Source organism: Linepithema humile, chromosome 7 (genome assembly GCF_040581485.1).
Source record: "Linepithema humile isolate Giens D197 chromosome 7, Lhum_UNIL_v1.0, whole genome shotgun sequence".
Lineage (NCBI taxonomy): Eukaryota > Metazoa > Arthropoda > Insecta > Hymenoptera > Formicidae > Linepithema > Linepithema humile.
Genome location: NC_090134.1, coordinates 12,837,498 through 12,849,896, shown reverse-complemented (window position 1 = coordinate 12,849,896; position 12,399 = coordinate 12,837,498). Strand labels below are relative to the sequence as shown.

At 36.6% G+C, this 12,399-nt stretch overlaps 2 protein-coding genes across 2 annotated transcripts; one reads left to right on the top strand and one right to left on the bottom strand.

Annotated features, from left to right (window-relative positions):
* Positions 1–605: 605 nt before the first annotated feature.
* LOC137000941 (uncharacterized) lies at positions 606–5,567 on the bottom strand. Its single transcript, XM_067358522.1, has one exon. It carries the CDS (start codon positions 3,412–3,414, stop codon positions 1,126–1,128), a length of 2,289 nt encoding a protein of 762 aa, XP_067214623.1. The 5' UTR covers positions 3,415–5,567; the 3' UTR covers positions 606–1,125.
* Positions 5,568–9,703: 4,136 nt separating this feature from the next.
* LOC137000942 (uncharacterized) lies at positions 9,704–11,806 on the top strand. The gene has a single exon (XM_067358523.1). It carries the CDS (start codon positions 10,775–10,777, stop codon positions 11,483–11,485), a length of 711 nt encoding a protein of 236 aa, XP_067214624.1. The 5' UTR covers positions 9,704–10,774; the 3' UTR covers positions 11,486–11,806.
* The last annotated feature ends 593 nt before the right edge of the window (positions 11,807–12,399 follow it).

Here is a 12,399-nt window from a genome sequence, read left to right as displayed (position 1 = left end):
CATCGACGGGCCCCCACCGTACAGGAAAGATTGCACTTTGTGCAAACAGAAATAGGTAAAGTACACATTTTTAAAATATCTTTAATACACATTTTTCGAATGTGTAATAACTAATTGGATATTTTTTTATTTTAATAATTTTTATTTATTACAGAGATGGAAGACAGTCTTACCTTACGAGAGGAAAATCTGAGTACTCTCACAGATTGGTTAACAACATGTCGGGAATGTAGAAGGAAATATAAAAACAGTGAGGAAATAATTGAAAAATATACAACATTTCCTGCATTCATTAAACCATATATTCCGGATACTATATTTCGACAACAATTTATCGAATGGACGAGTGAAATTGACGACAGTGTACTAGAATATTCCGAGGAGGAATTTTCGACGTTTTTAATAGAATCTATCCTGCCGATATTGATGGAAAAGTTGTGCCCGTTATGCGCTCAGGATACCCGAGTTCACAAGTCGATAAAAAATCTGATGAATATCATATTGAAATAAAATTGATATCTTATACAAATCAACAAACAAGTTGATATTTCGAAGATTTCATCACGATATCTGGAAAATATTATGTAGATGTCGACGATCTAATCATTTTTCAACTTATATCATATTGAAGTCAAATCGATTTCTCCATATATCGATTCGACTTGAATATGATGTCTACTAGATATTAAATAAATTACCAATAAGCATTTGATGCTTATACGATATCTTCTATGTATCAAATCGACGCGTACACATCTGTAGATGTCGACTAGATATCAACAAAATACAATATTATGCGGATCAATATTGATCTTTATTTATATATTTCATCAGCGGTGATAATGTTTATTATCGGATATTCTTTATGGAATAAGAATATAAAGAATAAAAATAATAAGTATAGATAATATATGTTTATATTTCTTTTTAATATATTACAAAATTTTACATATTTAAGTAGTTAATTATTACCTTATATTACCTTATATTAGCTTACATATTTCAGAAAATAAAAATCAGTATTTTATTTACAACCAAAGTAAAATTTAAGAACATTACGCATAAAAATTAAATTAAGTTTTTATTTACTTCCTGCAATAAAAATTATACTATTTTGATATATCTTCAATCACTTTCAAAAGTATTAGGAAATTGTGCAATGTAAGATTCAGTGTCGGTACAATTAATCATAATAACTTTCTGGACAATACTCTGTACAGGACGAATTTTTAAACTTCCAAACATGTAAAAAGAACATAATTTTATATGAGAAACTTTACTTCGTGAAAGATATGATGCTATAGTCTCTGCATCCTCCAAAATAATTGTAGTCAAAAGAACAAAAATTGATGGTGGCTGTTTATTTAAAGAACTGACAAAAATTCTTTCAATAGATGCATACGAGTCATCATCCAATTTAACAATATGATCAATTGTTTTGCTTCCTTGTTTGGCATAACATCGGGAATGATATTTGATATGATCTTTTATCATTCTCTCATAACATAAATTTGTTATATGTATTTTTTCCTTAATAAAGGCATTTGTCTCCTCAACAGTAAGAGAAATTTCTACTTCTTTTCCAAGCAATGTAACATTTACAAGTTTTGTTACATGTTTTTGTAAATGGTAGTTGAATATTGTTGAACAATAATTTATTGTTGAATCACTAACATTATATTTGCAAAGTAATCGAGATAGTGATTGAAGATATGTGTATTTACGTGCAATTTGAGTTAATACGCCACGCGTACCTTTTACAAGTTTTACAAGAAATCCATTTCCACTTTCCCATGAAAATGCTGAATAGCACCACAATGGCCCAAACATTAACACCGTTTTACCTAAATGTAACAATAAATGTACATTATATGTCATATTGTGAGGACCGTAGAGCTTTTGGAAATCTATTACATATTGAATCAGATGCCAAGTGGCATTATCAAGATTAGAAATAGAAATCTTATGTTGAAGGAAAGTATAAATGGCAGAAACAAGTACACAATGATGTTTGTAATATTTCAAAGGTAAAATATCTTTCAAACATGGCAGGCTGTAATAAAGAAGCCATGCACGCCATTCATTAGCTTTCCAAAAAGAACGCTCTTTAAGTGATCTGAGAAGTCTTGGAAAACTTGAAGGTGGACGTATTGCAAGAAGTCTATTATCAATATCATTACGCTTTAATTCAATATAATATTTTTCATTATGAGATGTACTATCTAACCACAGGCAAGTGACAAATTTGACTACACCTAAAAGGACGCAATGCATATAATCTAATACGAATCCATTTACAAGGTTAAACTCTAAAAGAACTGCTAAAGGACTAATACCTTTAACTCCACGAACTTCTATACCAGTTTGTTCAACCTGTAACATATCTTTCCTGATACCATCATTGGTTCGATCTTCAACTTCGTATATTTTCGTGATGTTAGTAGCTCTTTCAATTCGCGTCACGGTATAAGTAAGACTATTATCTTGAAGCATATTGATAACAAAATTATCACCTATATTCATAGCATATTTAACTGTAATTGGATTTGTATCAAGATCAACAGATGGCATTAGACCGTAACCAGGATGAGTACAGTAACTACATCCATAAAAACCATTAAATTGCTTTATTTGTTGAACTAGGGGTTTTGCTATAGAATCAAGAACACAGTTTAAAACAATAATTTTACTGTTAATGCGAACTCCAGTTGGAGATGTCCAATTTAGTCCTTCAGAGTGCAATTTTTTGGCTTCACATAAAAAAGGGGAAAGAAATTGAATCATATCTGGATCTTTATCTCCAAACCAAAGTCCACATATCATTGTGTTCTTTAAAGCAAAACGCTCTTTTGGTGGAAATTCATTAAGTCTAAACTGAATTGGCCATAATGTATTTTTGCGAGATTTAAAAACAGGGCACCCATCTGTATAAAAAGTTATGCTTAAGTTATTTCTGTTGCACAAAATTGACCCATTTTTACATAAATCCTTATAGATTGTTCCACTGAACGTATCAAATATATCATTTTCATATAGATATTTATCTCTGTAGCATAGCAATTCCATTATATTTTCGGTTGTCTCCAATAATGTTCTTATTTGTTCTGCCATTGAAAAAGTTATAAAGAAATGTCCATTATTCATTTTGCAAATGTTACAGTCTGTATCACATGTAGGACATTTAATGTTTTGCCTGTATCTTTTTTCTTTGGAAATGGAATGTTTTCCCAAGTAAGTGTTACAATTACTACAGTAAAAATGAAAATCTGACTTTAATTCAGTTTTAAATATACCTCGAAAACAATGTTCAGTTTCAATAATTTTTTTCTCTTGAAAAATAAAGTTTATGAGTCTCAAAAGATCTTGTATAGCTACATCTGTAATTTCATGTCTCAACGCAAAATTAAGGATCATAAGTAGAACTTCAAATTTTGTGGTACTGACTTCCTTGCATAAAGGTATATTTAAGTTTGGACGAATTTTCTGATTAACAGTTTCATGAATGTGAGCAGCATCTTCTTCATCAATAAGTATTTGAGTTTCACAATGATTCTGCAAGAAAAAGATACTGTACTTAAAAATAAATAAATAAATATATATATAGATTTATATATTTATTTATATTTATTTTTATTTATATTGCCTGGTTAAAGCGATAAATTAATAAATAATTATCACTCTGCCCGACTGGTCTCGGGCATTATGCATAATTCCTCATTCATCACTTTGTCCATAACATACATAATACAATTAAAATAAAAATTAATAAAATAAAAATGTAACTATTGTAATAAATGTAGATTTTAGTATAACAATAAATACTTCTTTGTTTAAACTTCTTTCATCGTTACGTCGTCGTTCTCTTCGATTGTTACATAGTTTACGTCATCTTTAGCAACATTGCGGATACGATCTTTGCATCTAACTAACCAGGATTTGATGAAACTGATTACTTCTGCTTCAGTTGAATCGGGTGTGCTTTTGCAATATCGAACAGCACCTAATATAACAAAATAGCAAAATAAAAGTATAACACAAACTGTATTAAAAAATATATAATTATTAGTCATATTCTTTAAGATATAGTCTATCACATTTAAAGCAAAAACTTTTTTCTAAAATAGAATGCGTATGCAAAAAAAAGATTACTCAAAATGACCGAAGCTATCGCTAGATTTTTGAAGGATTTCTTTTTTTTAGCCCCTTCCCAAGAATATAGTATTCCAACTTTATTTGTGAAAACTCTGTACATGATTCTTCTCGTAGCATCTTTAACATTTAAGCCCCCGACGCGACTCAATTCCATAATCTAAAACAATTTGAATAATCGTTACAAAAGTATTAATAACTATCAATTATCACTATATACACATTCGACTTTCTAATTATTTAAAGCCACACCAATATTTTTTTATTTTGAGCATTGACATTAAGCCACTGTTCTAGTTCAGCTAATGTTTGTTCTTTTACTGGAAACAGATAGACGATATTTGGAATATTATTGACGGTTATCGTCGGCTCATCTTCAATTTTTTTATTTTTTAATAAAAGGGCCATACTTTCCATCACATCGTTCAATTTCAAGTGTATAGCGTTCAGTTCTTTCAACACTTGTTTCTGAAAGTCTAAAATTTACAAACTGAATTAGTAGTATTTTTAATCATAGCTACGAAAATAGTTGATATAATATTTTTCTACGCCCAACATCGAAAGTTGGCTTTTATAATTGTCAGTTGTTAACAGAAAGTTAACCGCTGAGCGAGCAGAAAAGTCATTGCCACTCGCCAAGCTGAAAGTAAATTTTTCTGATAGGTGACAAAAAACAAAAATTAAGGTAATAAACTGTTACGTCCTGATAGATGTAGAATTTTTTCGTTGGGCTCGGCGATCGACGTAAACGGGCCTGACCGCACGAGCCGAGCGGCACGTTTAGGACTTGCGACAGGTCAGTGACTGAAAGAGTCGTTTTTACTCCGTCAACAAGTCAACCGCTCGTGGTTCCCTTTTTGGGTCAAGGAATTGAATCCCTATTACCCGGGGCGAAACCTTTGTGCGCAATTTGAGAGGAAAGGTGTGAGGGGGTGACAAACGAGGAGGGTGTAATTAAATAAAAAAAAAAAGAACAAAGTTCAATTTACTAAAGACAACATTTTAATTCGATTAAATTTATAATTACGATACAAAACTTAACTCTTATTCACACGTGTTTTATATTTCTATTAGTGTATTCTTTACAAGTGTATGTGTGTGTGTGTGTGTTATTCCTCAGGGGAGAGGACTAAGTTTAGGAAATCAAACCCTGTGAATTCAGGGTTTGGAAGATGGGGAGGAGCCGCGACGTATTCGATGGTAGTGGCTTCGGAGTTGACGGATATGTTGTCGAACTCCGGATCGTTTCGTGGAAATTCCTCCAGTTGAGCCTCTACTGGAGGAGGATAGAAGCGGACAGGCGAAGGGGGTCTGTACTCCAGGAACTCTTCAAGAGACGGAGAGATAGACCTAGGAGAAGGAAGTAGAGGAAAGTCGAACACGGGAAAGGGTTGAGGAGGTGGTTGAGGAAATCCCTGAGGAATCGGTGGTAATGCAGGAGGTTGGTCTGTTTGCGTGTGAGTGCTTGTACGGGCGTTATTAAATGGAGTGTGTCGCCTAATTCTAATGGGTCTTACGGTGACCCTCGCAGCGTATCTAACGTATGGCGGGAGAAATATAGCTAAACAGAGAGCAAATGCCGAGAGATCCGAGCGGTTCCGACGATTGTTGGGTCGCGGCGAATGTTTAGTTCTCACTGACAAATAACACAAAAAAAAATTTTTAACCGAAATAGGGACGGATTACATAAAAAGAAATAAGAGAATACTAAAGAGAGGAGAAAAAAAAAACAAATGAACTAACTTACTCGTTGTAGGATAGTTTCAGGTCGGGTTGACTATGTTCGGTGATTCTGAGCAGGCGCCCCGTTGACCTCTCCCTGCCAGTAGTGGTTAAGGCCATGCTGGAGGGAGAGGAGAAATGGAGGGCCGTCTCCTTCTTCTGCGACAGCGTAATGCTGCAGAAGGAGGAGGCGGAGAGAGAGAGAAGAGGGGAGGCGGCGGGGGGAGGGGGATGATTTCCCCTCCCTTCCGTCAACATGTATCCCCCACCCACCCCCCAAAGGGGTAAATAGGAGCAGAGCCTTCCCAGGGGGGCGGTACTCACCCCACTGGGGAGGACTCTTATTGGAAGGGGCCCATTAGGGGGCCCCTCTACATCGGGCAGCCGGAGGGGAGGGAGAATATAGTCCGGTATATCTGGAATTATACCTCTCCTCCGGAGTTAAAATTGGGCAGTAACAACCGAGGGAGAGGGAAAGCCTCTCCCTCGGAGTTTACATTGAGCAGTGGCCGGGGGGGAGGGAGATTACCTGCAATTGTTGGAATTATACCTCTCCTCCGGCACGTGGAGGACTTAATCCTCCACAGCGAATGGCCGGAGAGGTGGATACCGAGCTTTATCGGAATCACATCCTCTCTCCGGCGGGGGGGGTCAGTAGGGAGCGGGGGCTCCCGGCTGGCCTCAGCCCCCCACCAATTACGGGAGGGCGGGGAAAGGCCGAGATAGCCCGGTCTTTCCCGGTAAGGATGGCGACAATAAAGGGGAAGGGGGACTTGAGAACCCTCCCTTCCCCCGAGATGAGACCGATAAACGGTCAAGATTGAGGAAGGGTGAGATGAATGCCGCTGGCGATGCCTCACCCTTCCTCCTTATGGTCTAGGATGGCTATCGGCAGGGGTTTTAGTGGGTATGCCTGGGACATCTTCCCAGGAGAATCCCACATAACCCACGGGACTCCCCCCGGATCCCGTGGGTATCCATAAAGGATTTCCCCTGCCTTATCAAAAAAAAAAAAAAAAAAAAAAAAAAAAGCAGGCGCCCCGTTGAGGGAAGGTGTTATATGAGCGTCGGACCCCTTTTTTTTGTAAACGCGTGGCCACCCTGCTGCGGGATGGTGTCGTCAGGGTGATGGGCCTTCTACTTGAGATGCACCACGAGATGGTCACGACAAAGTATCAACTGGTTTTACTCTTTGATTCGCGCCCCTGAACTACTCGAAAAACTGTTTGAGCTAAACGGAATAACTGCGCAAAACTGCTTAAAAACTGTGTGTGATTGTGTCCGGAGCCACCAGAACACGGGTTTTTATACTTTTTCTTTGGGGTAGATCCCTTTGGAAAATCTTAGGTTTTTGGAGCGGGGATCGAATAGGAATTAGTCTTGCGAGAAAATTTTTAATGTGGGGGAGGATGGCGTCATTTTTAGCTAATAGGATTGGGTTTAGATGATTAGGTTACTTGAAATGAGATGGGAAAAAAGAGGCCCTAACGAATAAGGAATAGCGTTGTTTCGGGTCCATATATGATGGGGGTAGGTTTTTGAGGTGGCGTAACCCGGTTGGTGTTAATTAGTATAGGTGGGGTGCATCTCAGTGTCTTAAGATCTGGGTGGGCGTAGTCTTTAGACCATACGATGGAATGATGGGTGGTCTATAGAAGTGCTTGCCCCGATTCTCGGCTTTCGGATTGGGTGGTTAAGAATCGGTATATAAGTTCGCAAAGCCTTGGGTCACTGATCTAATAAATTTGACAGTTTACGACTGTCGCGTGCCCTTGGTGTCGCGTGGAGAGTGCGACTAATGCATCTCGGTTTCCCAGACCTACTAAACACGTGCGCCGTATCAGGTGTCGCGCCTTCTCGGCATGCGACTGCGGTCATTCCCCGATCGTTACTCGGTAAAACCCTATCTACTAGCTAGAGTTCTCGTAGGTGGAATCCAAGAATATGACTAGTTGGTGCCAGTTTTTCTTTTTATCTCTTACTCTAACCGTCTGGAGTCGGTTAAGGACTCCAGCTACCGCGAAGTTTTGACTTTTACGGTTTTTCTGGCGACGATAGGCACGCTGAGCGGCCAAGGTATTTTGAAATATCCATGCTATTTTTCTCTGTGAGAAGATTCGAGCTCCTGGTGTCTCATGAGAAAAACAGCTCTGGCGTTATAATATTTTTTAAGAGTTTTTGTTGGTTCCGCGTTTACTAGGTCTGGTATTTAATGAAAAGAAAAGAATCGTGTAGTCTGATCAGGACGTAACAAAACAATTGTAGTTTTTTTTAATCACAAATGTGGTAATAATCTTTTTATTACTCAATTAGTTTAAAAACAATTTGCTCGACATGTTTCGACGTTACAATATGTTATTCTTACGTCATTGTCAAGAGCTGAAAATAAAAAACGAATAAACTTAATCGTAAAAATCTTAAATTATTAGAAATCTTTTCTAATAATTTAGTTGTTGTTAGGACGCAACGATTTTCAATTACTTCACTTTCAATTTTAATCAATAATATATTCTTAAACCGTATTTATTTTATTATTATTTTAATTTATTGACTATGGAGAAATTTTATCTCTCTGTGCCGGTTGTGACATAAGATTTTTATTTTAGATTAAGTTTATCCGTTTTTTAATTTTAAGCTTTTAACAATGACGTAAGAATGACATATTGTAACGTTGAAACATGTTGAGCAAATTGTTTTTAAACTAATTGAGTAATAAAAAGATCATTACCAACCACATTTGTGAATAAAAAGAACTACAATTGTTTATTACCTTAATTATATTACACAGTCACTACAATAGGATTTAGAAAACCAAAAACAAAAATACCTTGGAAACGGTCTAGCATGGCTAACTTCACACAGAGAATAGACAAAATTGAGTATTTTAATCTTCTTTTTCTCTAAAAAAGTCTATACTTTTGATGACGGGCGTAAAAAAAATTGTACTATTTTTTATACTTCGAGCGTTAAGTGACTTTTGTGCTCGAACACATTTGCAGCGCTCGCCTAAAGTATCACTTTCCGCTCTTAATACAAAATGTACTATTAAAGTGTTAATTTACCTGTATCTATTCTTTGAGGAATTTCACATTCAGTTGTCGATTTAGTTACAATCTCGACTGGCAAATTTTCAACAAAATTATTATCTAGAGGAATAGTGAAATTAATTATGATAAAAACCCAACAATATTATTTTTAGGGAGAATAATGTTTACCATTTGTTATAAAGGCGCTTGGAGAGGGATAAATATTAGTATCTGATTCAGATAGTGTCAAATCAGAAGATTCATTATCGGACAAATGTTTCGCCGATTTGTATTTTCTCTTTCTTTGTCTCTTTGTTTCATCGTTTCTTTTTTCTTTATTATCACTACGTCGCCGTTTGTTTAATTCATCACTTTGCGACGAAAGATCAGACGTATGTTTGGCCTTATTCGCTTTTTGTTGAGCAACAGATAGATTTTCTAAAAACAACATTAAAGATTTTTATGTGTGACCGTGCATAACATATAAAGTATTACAAAATTACTGTCTCTATTTGGAAATTGTTTAACTAGTTGCAAAATAGTCTCTTAATTTTTTATTTATTAATTTTATTTTAGTAAAAAGAATACTCATATTTAGTTATATTAATAAAAAATATTATGCAGGATACACATCTTACCGTAGCTACCTAAAATGGCAACTCTATAACGATTTCAGTTATATTGTGGTGCTTTCCTGAATTTTATATGATCATTAATTTTATTTGAATTCCAATGCGATGGAGGCCAGTTGCATTCTTTTGTATCTTTTGAGTACCAAGTTTTTGGTACCGCTTCAACCGTTTCTTTATCTTCAAACTTGACAACGTACCAACCCATTTGCAAGTGATATTAATAATGTCCGTTTATAATTTATACTTATCATATATCTTCAATAAAAAAATAATTTTATACGATAAAATTATAAAACATAACAGATATATTAGATAAATAAAGTATATGTTGACTAGACAGTATAATATTGTATATTATATTCGGGTCTCGTTCTCGCGATTATACGTGTAGTACCGCCTTTCCCGCTCGTGGCGCCACAATCTTAAGAGTGATTTTTTTTTTTTTTTTTTTTTAACCCATGCATGCTTCCCTACTTCATAACGTTTTTTGTGCTTAAAGGAGCCACATCATAGAGTGATTGTAGAGGAAATTAAGCAGAGATACATATATTTGCATATATAGTATTGAGGATGTCGAAAAGGAAAGTGACCGACGACGATCTAGACGGAATATACAAGCAGATGAGAAGTCTGCGAAAAAAGTTACGGAAGCTTAAGAAGGAAACGATCGAGGAGGTTAAGGAACCTCCGGCAGCCATTGTTGTTAATGCGGCACAAGATCTCGAGAAAGATAAGGAAAATGGTAAGTGCACAAATATACTCGCAAAAAGTCCTAACGATGAGCCTTCACGAGAGGAAGGACAGATCGCATGATTCTCGGCGATGAGCCTTCACGAGAGGAAGGACAGATCGCATGATCCTCGGCGATGAGCCTTCACGAGAGGAAGGACAGATCGCACGTTAGTAAAAATCTCGCGACGATGAGCCCTCACTAGAGGAGGGACATGTCATACATAGGCGAGTCAGCTGTTATACAAAAAAATTTTTCTTTTATGTTAAGCAGCTGCCACAAGTGACCTCGTAGAGGACCTTGTGGAAGAGGACGCGAGTGAAGGGGAGGAAAGATCAAATTCTTCCACGTCAGAGGGAGAATCAGACACGAGTGAGGAGACTAAGTCAACAAAAGAGGAGACACCGGAGGCAGCCAGAAACCTCAGCAATGAGACTAGAGAGAGGTTATGTTTAAAAACAGAACCAGCTCAGTCGGATGACATTGCTCTGCATCCTGTGCTGGTTACAGAATGGATGAGTTGGATGCGTAAAGGACTATACGAAGGAGAAGAAGATGATCACAAGAAGCGAGAAGAAGAAGAGGGGAAAGTACGAGAAGAAGTCATAAAAAAATTCTTTCGAAAAGGAATGTTGTACGTAGAAGCTCCTAAGTTGAATCCTGAAATTCTGGCTTACATGTCAGGAGTAGCGAAGACCAGAGACAAGCATTTTGTGTCTTCTCAAAATGCATTGGGCTCCGCAATGATAGCTATAGCTAAAGGTATCTCCCTACTTTTGGAACTTGAAGAAGGGGACATATCCAGTGCCCTCCTACAAAACTTGGGTAACGCAGGCAAACTATTAGCTGGATTGCATTATCAACAATCCAAAATGAGAAGAGCATTTATTCTACCCGGCATTGAAGAAAAATACAGGGAAGTATTAAAAAAGTCTGAAATAACGGAGGAACTGTTTGGCAATGAATTGTTTAAACAAATTAAGCAGACAAAATCCCTGGGTAAGGTAGTAGAGGATCTTACTCCTCACCAACAGGTCAAGAAACCCCTGAGAACGTCAAACTGGGGAAACAGGAAAAGCCTGTCGCAGAAGTCCAAGGGTCACTCGCAGCAGGCGTGGAAAGGAGGCCCTCAAAAATCTCTACGGTTCAAAGACCGCCAGAGAAACTCGCAGTGGAACAGGAGAACGTCCACAAGGTTGACGAGATCAGATCCCCACAAGCATTAGAGGTGAAAGTGGCTGGTCGTCTAAAATACTTCGTTGAGGAATGGAAATCGATCACTAGCAATAAGTTTGTTATTAATTCTATCAAAGGATACAAAATTCGGTTTACGTCTCAGCCGTTTCAGACACAAGTACCAACGGCGCCATTACTACAGGGCTCGCAGTCTTTAGACAATGTTAGGGAAGCGATAAATAAATTATTAAAGTTAGGAGCTATTAGGCTCTGTATCGCAGAGAAGTCACAGTTTGTTTCATCGTATTTTTTAGTTCCAAAAGCGGACGGATCAGACAGATTTGTGTTAAACCTCAAAAAGCTAAATAAATTTATACAAACAACGCACTTTAAGTTAGAAGACAGTCGCGCAGTAACAAAATTAATCTCAAAAAACGATTTTCTAGCAAAACTAGATTTAGAAAATGCGTATTTTCTGATTCCAATAAATAAAAATTCATCTAAATATCTAAGATTCATTTTCCAAGGCCAGTATTTTGAATTTTTATGCCTACCGTTTGGACTTAACGTAGCCCCATACATATTCACAAAAATTCTGAAACCAATAGTGACTTATCTGCGTAAACAAGGGTATTCTTCGGTTATTTATTTAGACGACATGCTCCTTGTGTCATCATCTAGACAGGAATGTGTTCATAATGTGAAAGCATCAATTGAGGTGTTGGAAAGATTAGGATTCATAATTAATTATGCTAAAAGTAAGTTGGATCCCGAACAAAAGACAGAATTCTTAGGAATTATGTATGACACTATAAAAATGTCATTAGAATTGCCTAAAGACAAAAAACAAAAATTACTTGGTCTTTTGGAAAAATTTAGTCCAGGAAAAATAGTTTCTATTAGACAATGGTCCAGTTTTGTAGGCTCGATTAATGCAGCTTGCCCAGCAGTAAAATATGGCAGA